The following is a 13,376-nucleotide window of genomic DNA, read 5'->3' on the forward strand; positions in this document are numbered from 1 at the left end:
AGTCAAAATGCAACCGAGATTACGAGCCAAAGGGACCAGCACAAAAGAGACAAGAGTAATCCGTACGCATTCAGGGATACTCCGGGGTTCAGCGTCGTTCATATGAAGCAGCTTACTACTCGTTCATTTCCCATAGTTCTGAAACGATGGCTTACGGGAGGCATGGATGAGCATCACCGCCATTCTTCCCTGAATAGGAGAAGGACAAATCTCACCGCTCAATCTGTATATGGCATGTAGCATAGCACAGTAAAACCTCTTGACCGATTTATCAGGCTGGCTGCTCCTAGGTCGAACTTTATAGTTTACGTGGTCTCCTTTTCCCCTTCCCAAAAAGCATGGTTGCATTGCAGATGACTCCTGAAAATTGATAGCTTGAAACAAATAAATCAGCAAAACACTACTCCATACATCTTCGGATATCAAAAATCGATCCTTATCCCTTATCGTTGCTTATCGAGCATCGGAATTGGATATTTTCGATCATTTTTGACGGCGCCTCGTTATCGCTATCAGAATCTCCGGATTGAGATCCCTTGATCCTGCCCTTATCCCCCGCGAAAAAAACCAGAGATGGTGGCAAGCCGGTGGGTCAAAAACTTTAACCTCACATTTATCGTTCTTTTCAATAATAGGCATTTCGAACTTTGGTAGATTTCAGTAGTCTATTCAACTTTTTCTCGAAATTTTTGTCTCATTTTTGTTGTCCTGTTTGTTATGATTTTTTGGGGAATTTTTCCACATCCCCCGTTGCCAGTTCCATGAATTTTTCCGATCGGATCTCACCCTTGCTCGTCAAGCATAGAGACCTCAGGACCTTTTTTTCCCGAAGTGAACCATTGTCTCTCCTAAAATCACAATCAGCCTCGACATCGACAAGGTCGCCAAATTCCTCGGTATCATGACTATTTGTTAACGTTATTTATTCGTAAATCCCATGATAATAAACCCACCATATCCAATCACTTTATATCATGTCATCCGCTCATGTCACAGCCAGAGCTTGTGTACCAGTCAGCTGTCAGCTCGCCACCACTCGAACACATTATTACGTCTTGACTTAGTAATCCTGCGGCCAGAACTGAAAAGAAAAGCAATAATGAACGGTGGTAACAGTTCCCTTGGTTGACACTCCCTGGATTATCCGGTGATTACAACCATATAGCGTAGACGAACTTCCAGATTTGCCACCCGACATTTGTTCAGAGCTTCCAAGCTCACTTCTAGAACATTTCCTGATTCTACCGCCGACAAAGCCATTGACGTCGCTCATTCTGGACCCTCAAATTGGACACTTTCAATGCCGTTCCATAGGAATGGGCTGTCGTTACCGAAGCGGGACCGATTCGGTCCAGGCGTTATGATGTGGCAACAAGAAGAATGCTTGGTACGCTGAGCATTGGGGAGAAAGTACCTCTGTAAGAGCTGGCCGATGTCAAGAGCTTCTCAAGCCGATTACGAAGGTGGATCCAATACAATGATGGAAGATATACATTTGTGATGAACGATAAGCTGTTAACAGTCTGTCAACTATACGGATGTAAGAATACAGAAAACGCCAGGAAACACCATCTTCATCTTCGGCTGTTTTGTTCATATAGAGCACAACAGGGTATCATCGTAACTGTCGTAGCTAGACTTGCAGCGAACAAGGTTGGCAAAGATCAAAATGAACTTGCGTTGGGTGACCAAGGGAACTAGTCAGAGCTCGAGCTAGAAGAGCTAGAACTCGATCCACGCCTGTGGCCCTTGTGGTGCTTCTTCTCCTTCTTGTGCTTCTTCGTCCTATTCAAAAGTTAGAGTCTATTACAATCAGTCAAAGTAAGTGCCGAGCCTTACATCTTACTGGCCATGTTCAATCCAGCAGCGCCTGCTAGTGCTCCTCCTGCAGTGCCTAGAAGTCCACCGCCGAGCTTTTTGCCTATAATCCCACCAGCAGCACCTCCAAGCAAGGTCGAACCCAGGCCCCTTTCACCCTCCTGTCCGACGGGCACAGGAGCATGCGCACCCTGGTAGTGTTGTTCCGGGTGAGGAGCGCCATAGTAAGATGCGCTTGCGCCTTGGGGATTGTGTTGTTGCTGCTGCTGTGGAGGATACGGAGAGTGACCACGGTCGTGCGACGGATAGTTCACGGGTGCGCCTTGCCCGTAGTTTTGATCACTTGGATACCCGCCCTGCTGGTGAGGAGCGCCATGTTGAGGCGGGTAGCCTTGTTGGCCGTATGAAGGGGGAGGACCGGAATATTGAGGATGGTGCTGTTGCTGGTCGTAGGAAGGCTATCAAACCAGGAAAAGTTAGCTCAAAGTGCCTTCAAGTAACGGCGCGACAAAACCAATCATTGACCGTGTAATAAGTTTCAGAAACACAATTTTCGACCAAGAGGGTACTTACTCCAGGTGGGTAATAACCATGTTGCTGGGGAGGCTGCCCGTACTGGCCTTGTGGGGGAGGGTGGTTGTAGTTGTGCTGACCTCCGTAGTATCCGTCGCTGGGCTGGCCATGGCCTTGCTGCGGGGCACCGTATTGATTGTAGTGGTTGTTGTACGGATCAGACATGGTGATGAGAGTGAGATAGTGAGTAATTTGTCTTTGATGGATGAGATCTTGCAAGTGCACAACAAGAAAAATGAAAGAGCGAGGCGCAGGCAAGGTGGTCTTATATACGAAGGACAGGCGTTCGCAATCTCAGTCTCAATGGCGGGGCCGTCTGACAATGTGGAAGGAGCCACGGCTCAGCGCGAAACAGTGTGAAATTCAGGGGCTCCGTCCCAGTCAGTACGTGGATTACGAGGCGGTGCAGCGGCTAAGCCGTCATTACCAATCATATTACTACCAACTCGTGAAAGCTGACATGGGCGTTATCTGACTCTGAGATTGCGTTGTATTTTATTTCATGCACCGCCCCATGACCTTCAAAAATGAGTATATCCAGTAGCCTGTGGCTACTGTGGCTAAGCAGTTGACCTACATGACAGGCAGCTGGGAAAACGGGTCAGGAAAATCCACAAACACAGTGTTCACAATCCAAATGAGTCAATGCTTTATATTGCTGCCATCTATTAATAAATCAAATCTCGATACTTTACACTGTTAGGCCATTATTGATTGTGTGGTCTGTTTGTCAGGGTGAATGTCACCGCCACCATATATCTGTAGCAGAAGCTCTGTGCTCCTTCATACAAACGGTCTTATCTGATAATCATACGAAAAGCGGGATACTATCAAATGATAGTCATAGATGTTAACTACATTCAGATCACAGTCGCCTCTCTCGGAATGATCCCACTGGCCGGATTATTGTTAGATCAGGAAACGAGGTGGCATATGACATAGTCAGCACATGGTAAAGCGAAGGGGAAATCAACATAAGAAGGAAATATGTCACTGCCAACCGACTGCTGCGTCGATATCAAGCGCTGTCCAGTAAAGAAGAACTTGGCCACCTCCTCCGTCGTGGCCTTATCCTTGTTAACAGTGGCCGCAACCACAACGGAATGAGAAATGCATCTCATCCATTTTCTCCGGATCTCTTTCCATTCCATCTCCTATCTTACTTTCTTGCCTCTATCGTGGTCTCTTCGGATCTGTAACCAGCTACATGAGTTGAAAGACCCCCTAAAGATGCATATACTACCTTCTTTTATAGGCAAGCGTGGAGAAGAAGTGTTCTCGGACGAGGATGACATCTAATCGAGTTGCTGGAAAAGAGAAGAGCTCTGGGTTTGGATTTGACGTTTTGCTGGCTATGTTCCCAGCTACAGACCTTTTACGCCTATAGACTTTAATTTGATAATATGAATTTCGTCGTTCATGATTCATATGAATGGCTGGTACAATTATAGATGTTTAAAAGATGAATTAACGTAGCTTTCGTTCGGCTTCAATCGTTCGCTAAATCGAATTGACACTGTACAAAGTCCGGCCAGGGTTCCAAGTGTCGTCAACGGACATCTGCTCATCATGCTATATGCAATGAGAACAAAGTGTCAATGGATTCGTGCCAGATTATCTCAATTTATACATCCATCTATTTCGTTTGCGATTTGCAGAATGCTTTATTATAGGCATTGCTACAGTTGGTGCACATAAGTCGGCCGCTTCTCTGATTCACAAGGATGACCTTTGCCTTTGGCGCCGAGGGATCTTTGATAGCTCCGCAGTTACTGCAGACAATCGGTCTCCCAAGCCTCGCGGCCTGTTTCCTGGTCTCGAAACGCTGCACGTGGCTGCTGTCACGCGTCTTGCCACTGCGGGCGAGGCTGTCACAGAGGTAACAGAGGACCTTTCCAGTCCCGAGTTTGCAATATGACCTCTTTTTGAGGGGTTCTCTACAGCGCCACAGTTGTCGCACCGAATCTCTCCACCTGCAGCTCTTGTAGCTTTCAGGTCAGAACGCTGCAAAAATTGCATAACCTCCTCTGGTGTACGTAGCCTTTTATTCTTATCAACAAAGACCCAGCATGCCTCACACAAAAGCTTTTTTGGGATGAGTGCATGTGTACGCCACCTGCGAGTATAGATGACTCTCTCACCCTTCCTCGATGTCATGGAGTGCTCATTCCTTGGGACTCAAAGGGTAAGAGGTGTCACGCACGCAGGAGCAGACCCGGTCCTGGTGTAGGGCATCCTTGAGGCACCGCTGACAGGGAAGAGCAGCGGGCAGGGGCTCGGCGCCGGCGGCAGTGGGGGACAAGGGAGGAAGGGCCCCGAGGGGCGGCAGCACGCCAAGGGAGCCGTCGGAACGCAGGGGCCTGCCAGTGGCGAGCTGGCTTGGCCCGAACTGGCAGCGGGAGTCGAACTGGCGTGGCACGACATAGTGCTGAGCGGAAGGCTGTTCAGAGACCCCAACGCCGGGGCCTCGTCCTCCGAGGAGGAAGGCTCTGACTCCACGACACGAAGACGGCCGCGAGCGTTCAAGGTGCTCGGATCGTCAGAGGACATACCTGGTTAGCACAGAAGACAAGACGGCGACACGCCAGAGACAAGAAAGGAAGACTCACGGAGGCTGCGGGAGACACAGGAGGAGGAGAAACAGCGCTTTTCTCAGGGTCAAAGTGTGCAAGGATGGGGGTGTCCACGAATGCGTTCTTCAGTTCTTCGAAGGCCTCTTGTGCCTCCTTCGTCCAGGTGAACGGCCCTGTCTTACGGCAATTCTTCGTTCCCTTTAAGAGGTCCGTCTACGGCGTCGTAATTCTGGAATACGCATGTATGAACCGTTGGGAGAATCCGGTGTACCCCAGGAATTACACAACAGTGACAGGCAGCATCCGGACCAGCCTCTGCTCTGGCCTCTAGACGGTCCTGTAACTTTGCAAAAACATCTTTATCTGGAAGGACACCCCCGTGCCATGACCTGTATCTGAAATAGATACCACAGAGACACAGCCCCAGAGGATTTCCAGGATCTCCACACTGGTGGTTATACTTTGGCGCCCCATCTGGACGCAAAGCTTCGGGATATGCTATCTGATCACATGCTGGATTGTAACACAGTGATGCGGACCGCGCTTTGATGTTAAAGAACCCCTAGCCTAAAGGCCAGGCTGCGTTTATTCCACACCACAAGGTAGATGGGATATCCAGATATTTTCTTATCTTTTCAGTTAACCTGTGGGAAGATCTTGTGGCAAATGTAGAGTAGTAGCCAAGGTGTTAGTATATATTAAAGAGAATCATAAAGATTCCCTTAAGCAGTAGTAAGTATCCTAGCCCTATTAAATGATTAAAAGTTGCAAGCCTTGAAAACCAGACTGAACGCCATCACAACAAATCTGTCTATAATAGAAGCTCTTCTTGTGTTCTTCTGGCAAGTTGGTCACTGAAAACTTTTCAGCTACTCCCAGATGCCGCGCAATGTGTTATTTTAGATGATGAGAAGAGCCCATATAGACATCATACTCCTCATCCTTATGTTGAAGATCACCAGGTGCAAAGTTGGCATATATGCCCTGACGCCCATCATCTTTGGCAAATGGGAGAGATGGGAAGTCCTCTTCGACAGCCTTGCGCTTCTTGTGCACCTCCTCCTGCTCCAGCTTCGCTACGGCCCACTTTCCGTCCAACTCGACGACATGGAGCTTATGCGCGGGGGTCAAATTCGACTGCAGCTTTGGAACCCCCAGCACTCTCCGGAACCTCTCCGGCAATGATGCCACATCGTGGCCCATGTCCTCATCTAGTAGATGATATCAATTAGTTACTGATATATACCTGTGTGCATAGACAATATAGACTTACTAGGCGGGTCGGCGAGTTGGTTAATAGATGTTATGATAGCATAAATTCCATACACAGTTTATTTGACTAAATTGAAGCTATACAAACCCCCGCAGGTACGTATATCGATTGTTCGGTCCTAAACCGTTTTAGTCTTTGCTTTCCCTGCGGGCCAGCATTATATTCCACATGGTGCAGGCGTCGCTGGCAGCAATGGCGAGGATGAGGAGTTGGTCCAACAGTCAATCAATTGTAGGGGATGTCACAGGTCTATCGAGATTGGCAATATCTCGATTTGCCGATATTGCAAGCCAGCGCAGCTGATAATGCGATTCCAGTGACCCGTTTCCCTCCACTTGACTTCCGTCGGCTTACCGTTTCCGCTCTTAGGATAAAACCGCGTTGGTACTTCTACTTCATCCCAGTCCTAAACTTGTCGGGCATTCAATGATTTGCTGATGATGGTATCGGCCCAACGTCATTATTAACTTGGTTGTAAGCACTGGATTGGGCCAGAGTCCAGACTGTCTCGACGACGATGACAAAGAGAAGGGGTCTGACCAAGGGACCGTCTATTAATATTAAGCATACGATAAGCATAAATGCATACGATATTTAGGGGTGGCCATGTACGATTCAAGTTTAATGCCATAAAGTGCTTTCGCAGTCGGAGAGGGCTGAAATCCAGTGTAGTGGTGACTATCTAGTAGTGGGGAGTCGATCTATGACAGAACAGTAGGTTGAACTGCGGTGATCCTTGGCCGAACCCACCGACCACTTTCCGACGCCAGCTGGGCTGTGTCCCTCGTTCAGGTTGAACGGGTGTCGAAGTTGGGCCTGGCTTGGTCGACACCCGCCGACCTGTGTCCCATTAAATGGCTTCATGCCACGGCTTGCCGAACTCCCGTACGACCGCAGGAGGGGCGATGGGGCCGACGGGCCCACTCTTGTCCATTTTTTTGCCTCAGGCATCAGCGCATTCTATAGATCCAGTGACTTTCTAGCCCCTAAAGCATCATCTATCTGGACTTCAAAGCAATCCCAAATACATATGGACATCCAACCTTGTATTGGTAATATCCCTCTTTAATGATTTAATGTATATGTGCTACTGTTTGCCTCACTTTATTGTCTGCTTATATTCACTAGGCCTGGTCAAGCCTGTGCAGCGGCCTCTCTGGGCTGCTAGGCCGAGGGAGCCATATTCATGTACATTAAATATCATGTCCGAAAGTCTTCAGTATTAGACTGCAGTATTCACTAATTTGTTTCACATCATATAGATCATGCCATTTACTGGCATCTAATATGCTTCTATTCACTGATGATAAAGCCTCGGCTATTTAGCGCTGTAGTCAAGCGAGGAAGTATAGACTTAAATAGTTCTGCCTCCCCCGTTCTTCTTGAACTTCTCTCTCATCTGTTTCTTCAAGTGTCTGCTCTTCTTGACTATCGAATGGGAACATGTCAGTCGATGACATGACACTGGGCCGAAGTCTCGACACTCACCCAGTGAAACGCATGTTCGCAATGGCGCCATCCATGATGCTATCCTTACAAAATGGACTGGCGGTCAGACAACCCACTGTCATGTACATTTTCTCTGTCTCAATCTCAACTCATTGATAGTTGATGATTCTCTGACAACGCTATGAACCCTCTGACAAGCCTTAAATCTTCCCGTCATATGTCGATCGAGTCTGACACCAAGCAGAGAGTCGTGGCACTCAACCAAAATGCTATTCTGACACACCAAGTTTGTCTCTTTATCTGGCTCCTCTGTCTTTCCCTCGACAATTTTTCAAATACGGAGCCTATGGACAATTAGCCCATTGGGTTGGACACCTTTGCGCCCCGCCATCATTTCAGAAAGGCGTTTCTCGAGCAAATGCATGGACCGAAGCAAAGGAAAGCAAGCAGATGACGGCGCTGCAGTCACAACAACAAGACAGGAAGGGCTCCGTTATTATGCTTATTTCTAGATTGGCTTGTCAAGCCAACCAAGCTTGATTTATTCGTCTTTTTATTCGTCTTTTTGTTTTGTTTTTGTCTTTTTTTGTATGGCTGGGAACCGGTCTACGTCAAAGGCTATCGGCATTGCTTCCAATGCCGAAACATGATAGAGTTTATCTTTTCACTTCGGAATCCTGCAGTAACGCTGGTATCTTTTGCAGAATGCGATTGTTATTCGAAACTCGAATGAACGTTTTTGCTGAGCCAGGCGTTTCAGGGCGCCCGCCACATGACCACTGATTCGGACACTGGATATCAATCCAAAGAAGACCTCAAGGGAGGCAGGGCTTACCTTGATGGCTGGGAGCCAGCCTACGTCAAAAGGGCTGTCGGCGATGCTTCCAATGCCGGAACATGACAGAAGTTATCTTTTTATCTCAGAAAGGCGCAATTGGACTGGTATGGCTTTCGCAAATTGCGATCCGTTACTCAAATCATACCAGTCCAATTGCGCGTTTTGGTCCCAACCACGAAAGAACTATTGGGGTTGTTACCCACACAGACACACTTCAACGGAACTTGGAGGAGGAGGAGATCCCTTCTTGTGTCTCTCCTGTGCCTTTCCTTCGACGAATTTTCGAAACGTGGAACCTACAGTCAATGGCTATAACTACATGCCATTGCACAGTTGCAGCAAGCGCAGAGTCGCAGAGATGTAACCGGAACTTCAGAAGGTAAGTCACTTTCATTTGATTTGAGGCTGGGAATGCTCCACGGTATTATTCTCATCTCTGTCAGATCAGCATATCAGCATTGCTCCGAACTGACGGTAAATCTTCTACAGGGCTCAAAAAACTGCGGGTATACAACAGGAGCTATTTTATGCGATTCATGGTGAGCCCCACAAGCCTTCGGAATTGATGGATTAATACTGACGAGAGTCTGCAGTCAACGTGGACACTGTGGATATCATTCTGAAGCAATATAATCATTACAGCAGCCAAACAATAGCATATGCGGATTTTCTCCTTAGCAAACACATTTATTCATCATGATAGCCAGATAAGATGTATATATGCAAACATAAACTCCTTCAAAGCAATTTAAGCACTTAGTCCTTGTGAGCAGCCGTAGCCTTCTCAGGATCCTCGTCGACAACTCCGCGGTGAGCAGCCACAATTTCCATATCGCGGTCATGCGCGACATCAAACTGACGGCCCAGCTTCTCCGGTCCAAAGAAGGTGATAATAATGACGTAGGCGTAGACGCATCCCATGAAGATGCAAATAACCTTGCCGTAGTCGTAGCGGTGCTTGACCTTCTCCGTCGGCGGCAGGGGGAACCGCTCCCCAATCGTCGACTCGATGGTCGAGCTGGCCGACGAAACGAGGTTACCCAGCTGGTACGCGGTACCGACAGCAAAGGTCCGGATCGAGCCCGGCGCAAGCTCCATCAGATGGATGGGGATGACGCCCCACGCGCCCTGCACGCAGAACTGCTGGAAGAAGGCAGCCGCCATGACGGATTTGTCATGGACAAAAGTATACGGGTACAGAAGGGCACCGCCGACGATGGCGATGACGATGATGGAGAACCGACGGCCCAAGATCTGACTCGCCCAGCCGCAGAGGGTACCGCCGGAGAGGGCGCCCAGATTGGCGACGACCTGGGTGACGGTGACGGCGTTGGAGGAGAAGCGGAATTGGTTGGTGAGCATGGTGGGGTAGAGGTCCTGGGAGCCGTGGGACTATTTTTGACCATGTCAGCTGGATTCGCTGTGCGCAAGGGCTGATACATACCATGAAGTTGAAGCCGGCCATGAGCAGGACGAGGTAGACCAGCAGCAGCCAGTGGCGCTTAAGCGCGACCTTGCCCTCCTCGAAGAAAGTGGAGGTGACGCCGCCGCGGACCTCAGCGCGGATGGCCTGGCGCTGTCTGAAAGCCTCCGTCTCAGGTAGACACAGACGGAAGGCGATGATGAGGACGGGAGGGCAAGCAGCGAACCAGTAGAAGGGTCTCCAGCCGTGCGGGGTGGTGTCGACGAGGGCGCGCGCAAAAGCGGTAGCAAGTAGATATCCGAAGGCGTAGCCCTGCTGCAGGAGACCGGACACGATACCGCGCGCCTCCATGGGACAATCCTCGAGGGCGGTGGCCGCTGCGTTACCGTATAATCCGCCCATGGCGATGCCGAAGAGAGCCCGGCAGGCGCTTATGCGTGTCAGTTTGACGTTCGACTGGAACAATGGCAAAAGAGACTTACAGGAACTGTTTGTATGTCTGGCAGAAAGCGGTTCCGAGTTCCAGAACAATGAAGAGGATGTTGTTCACGACGAAAGGCCACTTGCGACCCCAGCGATCGGATGCGATACCGAATGTGATGGCGCCGACGGATCGGAGCATGAGGACGAGGGTGATACCCCAGGTGATATCGGAGATGGATTTATCGAATTCCTTGGCCAGTTGGGAGGTGGTCAAGGAGACGGTGAAAAAATCGAAGGCGTCCCATGTCCAGCCGAGAAAGGCGACCTGGATAGATCAGTTAGGGTTAATCAGTGAGGATGCGATTAAGGGCTAACACACGAGAAAGAATAACCATTGTTGTTTGTTCAGCAGCGTAAGCGCCTTGAAAGGATTGGGAGCAGGGTTCATGGGAGGCTTCAAGGTCGAGAGCCGAGTGACGAGGTATCTGACGATGCTCATGCGAGGGCCGTCCTCGTCCGCGGCTGAGACGGGCGCCTCATTATGGGGAGGCTTTCCCTCATATTGTTCAGCCATGTTGAGGGGGAGGATAGCTGACCGAGATGAACAGACAGCGAAGGGATGAGAGATAGAACAAGTAGGGTGGATGAAGAAGGGAGGTTGTCGCAAAAAGCAGCAGAGAGGGAGCTGGGCCGGTTTTAAATCAGCGAACGAGCGACTCGGCTGAGAAGAAAGAAAAAGGCATGGCGAAATGACCCCTCACCCCGGTTATTATTCCGTCTGGGGAACAATAATACTACCTTACGTTTCTTAGTTCATAGACATTTACACGGTTACCCTACCTCGTGGAAGCATGCTCCAGTCTAGTCAGCCGCTAGGGAAGTTTAAGCCTCGGAGGAGAAGAGAAGCCGTGGCACCAAAGGGCTAAACCCGGGATGGGCTAAAGGGAAGCTTTGGTGGCAGTCTTGGAGAAGCCAATATCGTCTCGACTCGACTCCTTGCATGAAAGCTGCCATCCAAACTCCGAGGAAAAAATCTCCGACAGTGGCATTTCTTTACACTACTCTTCAATATATCCGTCAAAATGATCAAAAAAGTTATCGGGTTGATAGATATTCTAGGGGCTACAAGGGCATCACGCAGAAATAGTGCCAAGCTTTAGTCAAGAGGCCAAGAATCTCCGCAATTCTGGGGATAGAAACTTGAAATGACGCCCTCGTCACGACTTCGTTATGATTCTATTACTGTCTCTGTTCCGCGGAACTTGAAAATCAAACAGAGATGAGAACTATGTAGACTTCGATCTGCTATGCTATTATCGTTCCGTATCCTGCTCTTGAAGATTGATTCGCTTTGCCGAACTTCCCCGGGCCGTCTGCCAGCTTGTCGGTCACCCGAAGGTCTAAAGTGCGATACTTCTTTGCTGGCCTTTTTGCAATCCTTTTGCTTTGAAAAATTTCGCCACTGCAGACACGTAGTGGTCAGTGCGAGTGAAGTGGACGCTTTACCTTTCCCTCGAGGTTCCTGCCCTGGTCTGAGCAGCCGTACTGGTTGTCGGACATCGGCCGAGAGCGGTTGACGGTTTTGATTCGCTCGTCCTTTGGGGCACCGTGGGCGGTTCAGGTTCCTTTGAAATTCTAATAAATCCCGCACTGTGCGGTGCGGGGTGTTCGTGTGGAGATGTCTGGACTTCTCTTCTTTTGCCGGTACATCTGGAGAACCCCCATATTGCCATTCGGGATTTCTCGTTCGAAGGCGAGTACAAATACCTCAAAAGATACGACTTATTTTCGCCAAGATGAAGGTCAATGCTAACAGTGGTTTGTGGCTCAGGTTAATGACGCCAAATATCTTGTTATAGTGGACACGCGGTCGGACAAGCTCGCCCAGACAAACTCTTAGTATTCTTAGGCTCTTGACACTCTTGGCCCCAGCCCCAGTCAATAACTTGGGTCGAAACACGAGGTCTTTGCGGCTTCAACAGCGCCAGTCTTACGTCAATATCCCTTCGCACCCAGTGAGCTACCGCTTCGGCCACTCTCTCAAAAATAGTCTTGTTCTCCAATAGAGCTCCGTGTCCGCATTCTTCGGGCACTTTCCGTCGAGGGCCCCGACTCGAAAACGCCGTTAAGTGCCTCTCATGTACTCGGTTTCTCCGTGGATCGGGAACTCTAATTTCAGAGAACGGCCATCCTAGGTTGTCGTAGGTACAACAAGAAATAATCTTCCTGCCCTGCTGCAATCGTTTTCGAGTCAGTAGTAACAATAGCCTTTCCTGTTGACAGCGCCATGTCGCCGATATCCGGAGCAACTGGTTTTCTCGGTTATCTCTTGAATATCTCAGTTTCTCCGTTCTAACCACAGCTCGCCACTTAGAATCGCTTGAACCCGAAGCTGACTTTGACGCTTTCCAGACGCCGTAAGAGAAAAGTATACATCAGTCTCGAATGAGCGTCGGGGGTATTCAGCAGTTGCCGCACTGGCGTTGCACATCACATTCGAACGAAATATTGCCTTTCTAAAATCAAAACCACCTGTGTTATAGCGCCGAAGGTTTATAACATGCTGATCGAAGTCTGACTCTCCTGCTTAGATGCGAAGTACAAGGCATGGACATGTCACAAATCTCTACAATCCGTCGCGGGCAAGCTGTTGTAGCCTTCTTCGAATACATACTGTCAACAGGAGGTCAATTGGTCGGGCCTTCATCCGGGATTCGCTAGTCGCATGTCTGAAGTTAATATTGTGTTCCGGCTAACTCCAGCAATTGACGTTTGTCGGACGCAGGTTCGGGTTCGCAATGTTTCTTGCAGCTCTGATGAACACAAAGCATGGCGCTGAAAGCACCTTATCCCATGCCATGGTCGCTTTGACCGAGGCTGTGCATGCTTATAACCCTGACAGGGAAGACTTCAGATCGTTACAACTACTGCTGTTGGTGGTGTCCGGAGAGCGATATCTGCGGAGTGATTTTGGTCGTCAGAGGTTACTCCTGAATCATCACAATA

At 49.2% G+C, this 13,376-nt stretch overlaps 3 protein-coding genes across 3 annotated transcripts; 1 reads left to right on the forward strand and 2 right to left on the reverse strand.

Annotated features, from left to right (window-relative positions):
• The first annotated feature begins 1,874 nt into the window (after positions 1 to 1,874).
• On the forward strand, positions 1,875 to 2,654 carry P174DRAFT_270128 (uncharacterized protein). Its single transcript, XM_024821515.1, has 3 exons — positions 1,875 to 2,284; positions 2,392 to 2,478; positions 2,534 to 2,654. The coding sequence occupies exons 1-3, from the start codon at positions 2,048 to 2,050 to the stop codon at positions 2,573 to 2,575; spliced, it is 366 nt and encodes a 121-aa protein (XP_024679262.1). The 5' UTR covers positions 1,875 to 2,047; the 3' UTR covers positions 2,576 to 2,654.
• Positions 2,655 to 4,383: 1,729 nt separating this feature from the next.
• On the reverse strand, positions 4,384 to 6,167 carry P174DRAFT_453607 (uncharacterized protein; the record flags this gene model as incomplete). Its single annotated transcript, XM_024829170.1, has 3 exons — positions 4,384 to 4,921; positions 5,001 to 5,162; positions 5,892 to 6,167. The coding sequence occupies 3 exons, from the start codon at positions 6,165 to 6,167 to the stop codon at positions 4,556 to 4,558; spliced, it is 804 nt and encodes a 267-aa protein (XP_024679263.1). The 3' UTR covers positions 4,384 to 4,555.
• A 3,058-nt stretch (positions 6,168 to 9,225) lies between these two features.
• On the reverse strand, positions 9,226 to 11,003 carry P174DRAFT_444435 (sugar transporter family protein). Its single transcript, XM_024828083.1, has 4 exons — positions 10,750 to 11,003; positions 10,430 to 10,695; positions 9,969 to 10,377; positions 9,226 to 9,916 (listed from the first exon to the last, which is right to left on the reverse strand). Exons 1-4 carry the CDS (start codon positions 10,942 to 10,944, stop codon positions 9,281 to 9,283), a joined length of 1,506 nt encoding a protein of 501 aa, XP_024679264.1. The 5' UTR covers positions 10,945 to 11,003; the 3' UTR covers positions 9,226 to 9,280.
• Between the last annotated feature and the right edge of the window lie 2,373 nt (positions 11,004 to 13,376).

The sequence above is a fragment of the Aspergillus novofumigatus genome (genome assembly GCF_002847465.1).
Source record: "Aspergillus novofumigatus IBT 16806 chromosome Unknown P174scaffold_7, whole genome shotgun sequence".
NCBI lineage: Eukaryota > Fungi > Ascomycota > Eurotiomycetes > Eurotiales > Aspergillaceae > Aspergillus > Aspergillus novofumigatus.

Excerpts from the sequence above, each read along its gene's own strand:
- P174DRAFT_270128 (XM_024821515.1), top strand. The coding sequence starts at position 2,048 with ATGCGCTTGCGCCTTGGGGATTGTGTTGTTGCTGCTGCTGTGGAGGAT. Across the intron at positions 2,285-2,391 it reads GTCGTAGGAAGGCTATCAAA|TCCAGGTGGGTAATAACCAT; the intron begins CCAGGAAAAGTT and ends GAGGGTACTTAC. Across the intron at positions 2,479-2,533 it reads TAGTTGTGCTGACCTCCGTA|TGGTTGTTGTACGGATCAGA; the intron begins GTATCCGTCGCT and ends TATTGATTGTAG.
- P174DRAFT_444435 (XM_024828083.1), bottom strand. The coding sequence starts at position 10,944 with ATGGCTGAACAATATGAGGGAAAGCCTCCCCATAATGAGGCGCCCGTC. Across the intron at positions 10,696-10,749 it reads AACAATGGTTATTCTTTCTC|GTCGCCTTTCTCGGCTGGAC; the intron begins GTGTGTTAGCCC and ends TGATCTATCCAG. Across the intron at positions 9,917-9,968 it reads TGGCCGGCTTCAACTTCATG|TCCCACGGCTCCCAGGACCT; the intron begins GTATGTATCAGC and ends GGTCAAAAATAG.